Source organism: Pyricularia oryzae, chromosome 2, assembly GCF_000002495.2.
Source record: "Pyricularia oryzae 70-15 chromosome 2, whole genome shotgun sequence".
In the NCBI taxonomy this organism is placed as follows: Eukaryota; Fungi; Ascomycota; class Sordariomycetes; order Magnaporthales; family Pyriculariaceae; genus Pyricularia; species Pyricularia oryzae.
This window is the reverse complement of record NC_017850.1, coordinates 5,378,994-5,387,728: the sequence shown is the minus strand read 5'-3', so window position 1 is coordinate 5,387,728 and position 8,735 is coordinate 5,378,994. Positions and strand designations below refer to the sequence as shown.

Here is an 8,735-nt window from a genome sequence, read left to right as displayed (position 1 = left end):
GCACGAATAACCACGTGCCACATGCAACCCAACAACATCAAACAGCCAACAATGCAAAAAAAGATGGGTGGTAAAAGTGGTAGTATTCGGTATTTCGAGCAACTAGTCTCGGCTACCGGCAACGCAAACCACCCCCGATTGAAGCCAACAAAACCTCCATCTCGAGAAAAACGTAGAAAAATAAGCAAAAAAAAAGTAAGAATTACCGCGAAATGGCTTACCAAGAAATGAGTGCAAACGCAAGCAACCATCTTCATGATTGCGTGTCCAGACACCCCCCCAAGGCCGACGTGACAAAAAGAAACATGGCAAACAGACACATGAGGGGCGCAAAACGAGACAAGTCACAAATGGAATTCTGTAAACGGATTCGTAAATTTGATTCAGTCATGTCTTGGTATTTTGAAAGAAAGGGGGGAAAGTCCAGCCGTCGTCCCTGCACATATGGTGCAATTTTAGACAAGAGAGAAAAAAGCCACAGCCACCAACGCCGGAAACAAAGTAAATGTACACCATCTAACCCCCAGAGTTGTACAGAGAATAAGAAAAAAAAAGACGTGTGGTAGTCGACGCTAGGAGAAATACAAAGCCGCCGCTAGACTAGCTTCCGAGTAAAGCGGTTGCGACGGCGCGCTTCGAAACAAAAAAGTCCAGCCCATTCTAGACAAGAAAAAGGGTTAAGAGTTGGGTAATTTTGAATCACGCAGTGACGAGCATCAGCCCCTCGCCTCCCAGCAATGCCCTGCTCAGCGGCAGGCAGTACATGGCGATCAGCCAGAGGCAGTAGATCTTGAACGTCTTCTTGTCCGCCGCGACCGACTTGTAGAGGAACGTGCGCGCCGAGACGACGAGCGCCAGCAGCAGCAGCGGGGCGTGGCCCAGAAGCGAGGCGGCGGTCGGCGAGGTGAAGCCCCAGAGGATCGGCAGGGCGACGGACCAGGCGAGCAGGGGCACCACGACGAGCCAGCGGCCCGCAGAGTCGCCGTAGACCAGGGGTACCGTCTTGCGGTTGCGACAGGCGTCGCCCTCTTGATCTTTGATGTCCTGGATGTGAATCGTGAAGAAGATTGCCGCGACGAGCACCAGGATCCAGCGCCAGAGCAGGAGGGGAACCGAGGGGCCCGAGCCGGCCAGCGCGGCGGCCGTGTGCGGGGCCGGGTTGATGGCGACCTGGAGAGCACCGATGGGGAAGCAAGGAATGCCCAGGGAGTTGAGGACATTCTTGAAGAAGGGGTGCTCTGCGCCCTCGAGGTCGTTGTAGATGTATCCCAGGACGATAACTAATATGCTCTCGACTGGTGCGCCGAGGCAGTAGCTGCCAAGGACTGCAATGATGATGAATGCGACCAAAAGAGTACCGGCCTCATCGGACGAGACCTTGCCTGACGGGAGGGGACGTGTAGGCTTGTTAATCCTGTCCTCCTCAACAGCATCTGGGCTCTTTTGGTTTTGTATGCAAAGAACCATGAGACTGATCCAAACATATACTGTTATAACAGGAATCCTGGCCAGGATCTCGCTTGGTGACGGTATGCCTGCCGATTCCGGCAACAGTAATGATAATGCAATGCCGTTTGTGAGGGCAAACAGGACCGAAGGAGCCAGGATTGTCTTGATGTCAGACTCGGTAAAGAGCCATATCGTCTCGAGAAACCTCGTGAGCTCCCTGCCTGTGTTTTTGCGTTGAGAGTGAACTTGTTCCTTGAACTTCTTGAAATGCATGACAGAAGAGTCCGCCATTGGCGACAAGATATTCGCCATGTCTTTGTGGTGAGGCATGTTTTTAGTGTGTATTGAAGTGACTTGACTATGACTGGGCATATAATAATGGGTAGCGAGTAGGCAGTGTCTCGTCTGTATGTTTGCAGAGTATGAATATGAGAACCAAAACGAATACTGAGCAAGACATCGAGGACAGACATCTTATATGCTGTTGGAATATCTATTGCTACTCGAGGACTGCCCTCGCGCAGCCCCCAAGGCCAAGAGTATGACTGAGTACCATAAGACCAAGGAGGAAGTACCTCGCTAAAGGTGACGACAGAACTAAGAATCTGACCAGGACAAGCCATGCACCGGCGAGGCTCAACTGCCATGTGCAGTTTGGCGCCAGCGTTAAACTGTCAAAAGCCCTGCCGTGATTACACCCATCTCCTCGTATAAGCAGGGGGTGTATGTGAGGTGTGGGTGTGGGTGCAGGAAAGCTCGGAGCATTATGATAGTCATAGGGCTGGGTCCAAAAAAGGCTCGGCCCCAGAAGGACGGCTCAGTCAGATCCTGCCCACAAAACCTAACCGCTTGGTCGAAAGGGGAAGAAACACAATAACAACAATGGGAGGGGAAATTGACGCAAGAACTCTCTCGCCACAGGCAACAGTGGGCGTTCAAGGCATCTTGACGCATCAGGTTCCAATGGCAGTGGATCGTTTGTCCATTGTCGGAATTAAAAACCCTGTACAACAGACGCAATGAACAAGACTCCTTGTCCCTTGGTGCCTCGATGTGATGGTAGCGTCTAGGCGGAAGGACCCTTTCAGCCTTGGGCATGACTGAACCCTTTTGCAGACAGGGTCCAAAGTGGGCCACTGAACAAAAGAACAGCGTAAAGAAAGGCTCTGGGCGGGCCGCATCGCGCGGCGCGGCGGCTCAGTGCTGACAAAGTCGGAGGACAAGGGGTTCAAGAGACCGGCTGTGGCTGGTTTTGGCGCGGCAGGTTTGTTTTACTGTAGGGTGCTGCCTTGGCAAGTCTTTTTTTCTCCGAAGGAACCGGCGCCCACTAGATCTAGTCAGACCAAAAGGGCCATATTAATCTCACCCAAAAGGAACCGCGCCTCGTTGCGCAGCCCTGTCAACTCGGTCTATCTTGTCCATATCGGTCGGGTTTGGCAAAAGAGGGTATAAACGTCCGGCTGATTCGGGAGCCGGCCAGGAGAAGCGATAGGTTGGTTGACGCCGTCCGCAGGGCGCGCACGTGTAGTGAAAACCGAAAACGCACTGAAGCGGGCTTGTTGTGCTTGTCGAAGAAACCGTTGTGCGACCAGGTGGGCCGGTCCACTGCTAGGGACGAACTACTCCGTACCTTGGGCAAACCATACCCCGCACTCTAGCAAATGTCAATTCAATCACCTCCGTTACAGCAGCTTGTTTTTTTTTTTAAGATGTCTGCTTAAGGCAAATTACATTCGGTATACTAACTCAATTCACCTTGGGCGCAAGGACTAAAAGTGCTGCGCAAATTTGATTGGATATGCATGCCAGGTAAGGTACTCGAGGGAAAGGGGGGGCAGGGGCTTCAATGACCACGTGAAAGAAACCTCTGGGCTAGTATGGAGGTAGACTCAAGCTTGCGTCAGAAAATCTTTGCTCCCCACCGCCAACCATCTCTAAGCCTCACCCGCGGATGCACTTCTCGTAAGGAGGTTTACACAGTACCTTGCACAATCAAGTAAGCTGACGCCCCGAAGCTCCACGGGGGTTCCAATGACCGTCATCACCATCATAGGAGTAAGAGATACCGGTGAAAGAGGGTCTTCTCGAAGTCATACCGAAGAGTCGCACAACGTACATACTACCTGCATTGGTCGGTGCCTGATTTTCCCTGCCCGCTACTGTGACATGTAGGACTTGTCGTCTCCCGAAGATTTCCGAATGTGGTAATCTGTCAAGGGCCGAACTGAGAGGACCCGCGACTCGGCGGCAAGGATAGGTAAGGCTCTCAATTACCAAACACGATGCAGTACTGTACTTTGTAGGGCTGATTGTAGGAAGGGTGTGCGATCCAAGATGACGCATCTCATGATGAGATGATTAGGTAGGTGCCTTGGGAAATGCCTACTACGGGCACCAGTTCATCTGTCCGCGGAAAGGCCCGTATGACGGCTGAGTCGTCTGTCAAGTAAGGTAATAAAGGTACGTCGTTAGGTGAGATGCCAGAATCCAAACCCAACCGAAGAACTCTAAAACTAGGTCTAGAAGTGAAAGGACGCCATGGCACTTGGATTTTTTTCTAAGCTGCGCAATTTCCGCTCTCAAGCTACCATAGTTCACCGCTATCCGGCGCTTACCGATTGCCAAAGAGGATAGGTTCGTTGCTACCAAGCACTAGGCGATGGCTTACAATGGTCTTTTTCAGGTGCCAAGAAACCCGACAAAAGTCGCTAGCCCAGCTGAGAAAAAAAAATGCGTCGCAGAAGCAGGTAGATATGCGATAAGAAAGAGGGCATACGGTCGGTACGAGAGTCGTGTGCACTATGCAGGTCGGCAATCGGGGGAGGTTTTGAGTGTCTACAAATAGACTAACAAAATTAGGTACTGGTGTGGGTAATTGAGGCGCCCACGTGTGATTGAAACCAAAAAAGGGAGAGGAAAAAACCGATACGTAAAACCAAATGTGATCAATTGAAGATTCGCTAGACTAGATGGTGGCCGGGAGAGGGGTTTGGCTACAGGTCTGATAAGCCCCACGGTCGGCTTATCCACAAATTTTTTGATTGATTCAGGTCGATATCCTCCAATTGCCGTCCGTCGACTTTTGTAGCTGACGACGTGCTATCGACAATTTAGGGATCGAAAGCGTAGCGACATTTGATGTTGCTGTTTCAACGAGTCAGTGTTATATGAGATCTCCGCGATATTCCTGGCAGGCACAGATTTACCTTAATTAGACTCGGTCAACATCGTCCTGCTTTTTCCTTTGGTCCAATGTCGTCGCGATTAAATATTTTCTGGAGACTTTTGTTTCAGTGTTGTCGTTTTCTTTTGTCACGATCATCATACAGACATACAGCCAAGGGACCGCGAAGAGTCTTGTCTATCGGCCACTAGCTCACCTATTATGCATCGGTATAACGTTTGTTAAACTACTCGGTTCGTCGCTTTTACTGGCCAAGTCTGGCTTGTCTGGTCCCGTTCGCCTCCGGTTAGCGGCGACGCCAACAATAGTCGACATCAACCCTGCATACATCCCGTTCTGAGTGGCGCTCCAAGGAGGGAATCAACTGATAAGTTCTTGCTTGCATGTGGGGGCATGCAACGTTTGTATCTTGATAGCTCGCCATCTCCGCAAAACTCAATGTCGGGGTGTTTTTTTTTCTGGGGCGGCGGTTGCCAAGATGGATATGGATTGGGCGAGAGCAATAGCTCCAACGGCGGGCCGTTGATCAATGGTGGTGACAGCCATCTCGGTATTCCTGATGGCGATTCTTATCAAGTACTATATTCCCCAGCCCTCGTGCCGTTCGTTCTCGCGTCAAGATGTGTGTCCCTTTTTCCTGGCAAAATCCCGTCTCGTTCGCTCAAGTCGGTTTTTTGTTCACCGTGGGAGCCATTGACCGTCGACGACTCTCACCGAGGAGATATATTGCTTGCCCAGCCATCGTGGAGCGTCGAGACCCTGGACTCCAATCCGCATTGACATCACCAGTCGCGTGCAAAGGTGCTGATCATCCACTCTTTTTCTCATTTTCTCATACCACCGCGTTGCCTCGAGGTGACGCATGCGTCATCCCGCGTTGCAATTTACATTTGGGACGAGGGACTGCTGCAAAGCACCACGCGATGCGCAGATCTTTCTCCAACAACCGTTTTATTTTTTATTTTTTTTATTCTTTTTCTCTGTTCATCTTTTACTGACAGTAACTTCAAGCCCTAGGCCGAGCTGTATAAACCACGAGCTACTTAGCTTCGCATACGATAGAGCTTCAGTTTGCATCTGGTTCGAATGCTTTTTTCGAGGGTTTCAGCTTAGATCGAAAGCCAATATAGCATCGGACCGACGGCTCCCTGGCTTGGACAGTGCTTGTCTACCCCAAATCTCGACCCTAGCCACCAAGAACAACCCCGCCTATTGCCATTGGGTGTGCCGCAATTACCTTCTCAGTCGTCGCAATGTCGCAGAGGGGCGCAAGGCTACGAAAATGGTCGGACAAGTTGGCCGTGGAAGCGGAGCCGGGTCTGACCACCGGGCAGTTGATGGTATGTCGACATGATCAAATTCTATAGATCAAAAGATTCAGGATTTGCTCCCTTCCGTGTCATATAGTCAGCCACTAACCCAAAGTTCACCAAACACAGTTGACAAACCATGATCTCAAACCCGTCGAGCCAGAAAGGCGCCAATGGGGCCCCTGGAACTTTGTCGGTTTCTGGATCGCCGACAGTTTCAACATCAACACGTGGATGATTTCTTCGTCCATGGTGTATAACGGCCTTTCATGGTGGCAATCTTGGCTGTGTGTTTGGATAGGATATACCATCGCGGGATGTTTCATCGTCCTCACCGGTCGCATCGGTGCCACTTACCACATCGGTTTCCCCGTCGTTGCGCGATCCTCATTCGGTATCTGGGGAAACCTCTGGCCCGTCTTCAACCGCGCCGCCATGGCGTGCATCTGGTATGGCGTGCAGTCATATATCGGTGGCAGATGTGTCTACATCATGATCCGATCCATGTCGTTAAACTGGGTAAGACATGATTGCTTTTACATCCGTATTACAATGTCGAAAAATAGGACAAAAATGGTTAACCATTGCCACAGGATCGCGATAGAATCCCCAACACTTTTGCGGAGGGCTCCGGCACCACAACTGCCGACTACGCCTCATTCTTCATATTCTGGCTGGTATCCCTACCCGCCATCTGGTTTCCCGTTCACAAGATTCGGCATCTGTTCACGGTCAAGGCCTACTTTGTTCCCGTCGCTGCCATCGCCTTCCTCATCTGGGCCGTCGTCAGGGCCGGCGGCGTGGGACCGATTGTGCATCAGCCTGCTAAGATACAGGGCAGCGAATTGGCCTGGGAGTTTGTCTTGGGTGTCATGAGCAGCATTTCAAACTTTGCGACCCTCATCGTCAACGACCCCGACTTTACTCGATTTGCAGCCAGGCCCAAGGACGCCCTCTGGTCGCAGCTTTTCACAATCCCGGTGGGCTTCGCCGTTACGTCCTTTATCGGAATCATCGTCTCTTCCGGATCGGAAGTCATCTACGGCGAGGCTGTTTGGGACCCCCTGATGCTCCTCGAGAAGTTCATTGACGAGGGCGGCCCGGCGCAGCGCTTTGGCACTTTTGTCATTGGCCTGGCGTTTGCGCTCGCCCAGCTCGGCACCAACATCGCCGCCAACTCCGTCAGTGCCGGCACAGACCTGACGGCCTTGATGCCTCGATACCTGAACATCCGCCGTGGAGGATACATCTGCGCGGCTGTGGGTTTGGCCATGTGCCCTTACACGCTGCTGACGGATTCGAACCAGTTCACGACGTACCTCTCCAGCTACAGTGTATTCCTGAGCTCGATCGCCGGTGTGATGATCTGCGACTACTACGTAAGTGAACTAATTACCAGTCTCTCCCCCCATTTTGTTGTCTCTGTTCTTTTTTATACTGACCATGAATGCACCCGCACAGTTCGTCCGCCGCGGCTACCTCGAGATCAAGGAGCTGTACGACGCCCGCAAGACGGGGCCGTACTACTTCACGTGGGGTATTCACTGGCGCGCCTACGCCGCCTACATCGCCGGCATCCTCATCAACGTGGTCGGCTTCGCCGGCGCCATCGGCCGCGACGTCCCCATGGGCGCCACCTACATCTACCGACTCAACTTCTTTGCCGGCTTCACCGTCTCCTCGCTTGTCTACTACCTCTGCTGTCGATTCTCCCCCATCCCGGCCACCAGCGACAGGTGGATGGAGGTCGGGGACGAGATCGACGACGTCACGGTCGCCTACAACGACAATGCCAGTGGCGAATATGCCCGGCGCAACGGGAGCAACGACGGCGCGAGCGGTAGCCAGGACTACGAGGTCAAGAAGGACGTGTCCTCGGCCAACAGAACCGAGGTTGATGGGAGGGTGGTGTAGGACGATGGGCGTTTTTTGGTATGTTTTTTTTTAAAAATGAAGGGTTTAATTCCCTTGCATAATAGCGTATGTTTTCTTTCGCTTTTATAGATCAGGCTATGTCGACACAACATTGCGATAGAATGGCCTTGGATTGTTGCCTGAATGTTATCATGTTGAGACGAACTCTTTTTTTTTCGAAATGATCCGTTTCAATTCTTTTCTTCAAAGTTTTTCTTTTTTCTTCAAAGTTTTTCTTTTTTCTTCAAAGTTTTTCTTTTTTCTTCATGCCTCTTTTTCTCTTTCTTTCTTTCCTTACCATACCCCTGAACTGATCGGCATATCTGCCTCGGCAGCAAAGCCCACAGTTTCATTGCATAACGATCAAATACGAGCGGCTGCAGCGGCCAGTCTTGGCTATCCAAACATGACATGAACTAGACTTGTCTTGCTATAGCTGTGCACATCTAGATAAATCCCAACCCATGTTAGAGTCATTAGAACCGAGCTCAGTGAGCCTACATACACTACAATATTCTCCAAACAGCAGGCTACCTAATCTGTGATAAGACGTTGCATATACTTGACCCTATTCTCAACTAGGAGATATACCATCACGCATAGAACAGATGGCCACCCTCGCCTTCTCCTGATGCCATGCCTAGAGGGTGCATATGCATCCTGAATTCCCAGAGACGGTTGGGTTTAGATTCTCAAGGCCGCATCTATGTGACAAATTACTAACGTTGCGTACCCCCTGTTCGGCACCCCCCCTGTTCGGCACCCAAAAACAACAACACTTTTATTTTTATCCTCCAACTTCTATTATAAATATCTCGATGAATCTGTCACTTTTGGATTTACTTTTTTCTGATTTTAATTCTCCATTTTCCAATGAA

At 51.0% G+C, this 8,735-nt stretch overlaps 2 protein-coding genes across 2 annotated transcripts; one reads left to right on the top strand and one right to left on the bottom strand.

Annotated features, from left to right (window-relative positions):
- Positions 1 to 328: 328 nt before the first annotated feature.
- MGG_08003 (UbiA prenyltransferase) lies at positions 329 to 1,992 on the bottom strand. Its single transcript, XM_003714906.1, has one exon. It carries the CDS (start codon positions 1,819 to 1,821, stop codon positions 700 to 702), a length of 1,122 nt encoding a protein of 373 aa, XP_003714954.1. The 5' UTR covers positions 1,822 to 1,992; the 3' UTR covers positions 329 to 699.
- Positions 1,993 to 5,621: 3,629 nt separating this feature from the next.
- MGG_08002 (uracil permease) lies at positions 5,622 to 8,062 on the top strand. Its single transcript, XM_003714905.1, has 4 exons — positions 5,622 to 5,973; positions 6,073 to 6,462; positions 6,537 to 7,322; positions 7,405 to 8,062. Exons 1-4 carry the CDS (start codon positions 5,887 to 5,889, stop codon positions 7,855 to 7,857), a joined length of 1,716 nt encoding a protein of 571 aa, XP_003714953.1. The 5' UTR covers positions 5,622 to 5,886; the 3' UTR covers positions 7,858 to 8,062.
- Positions 8,063 to 8,735: the final 673 nt, after the last annotated feature.

Bases quoted from the DNA above. Each gene is read 5' to 3' on its own strand.
- MGG_08003 (XM_003714906.1), bottom strand. From the start codon at position 1,821: ATGCCCAGTCATAGTCAAGTCACTTCAATACACACTAAAAACATGCCT.
- MGG_08002 (XM_003714905.1), top strand. From the start codon at position 5,887: ATGTCGCAGAGGGGCGCAAGGCTACGAAAATGGTCGGACAAGTTGGCC. The intron at 6,463-6,536 runs GTAAGACATGAT...CCATTGCCACAG, and splicing joins GATCCATGTCGTTAAACTGG to GATCGCGATAGAATCCCCAA. The intron at 7,323-7,404 runs GTAAGTGAACTA...GCACCCGCACAG, and splicing joins TGATGATCTGCGACTACTAC to TTCGTCCGCCGCGGCTACCT.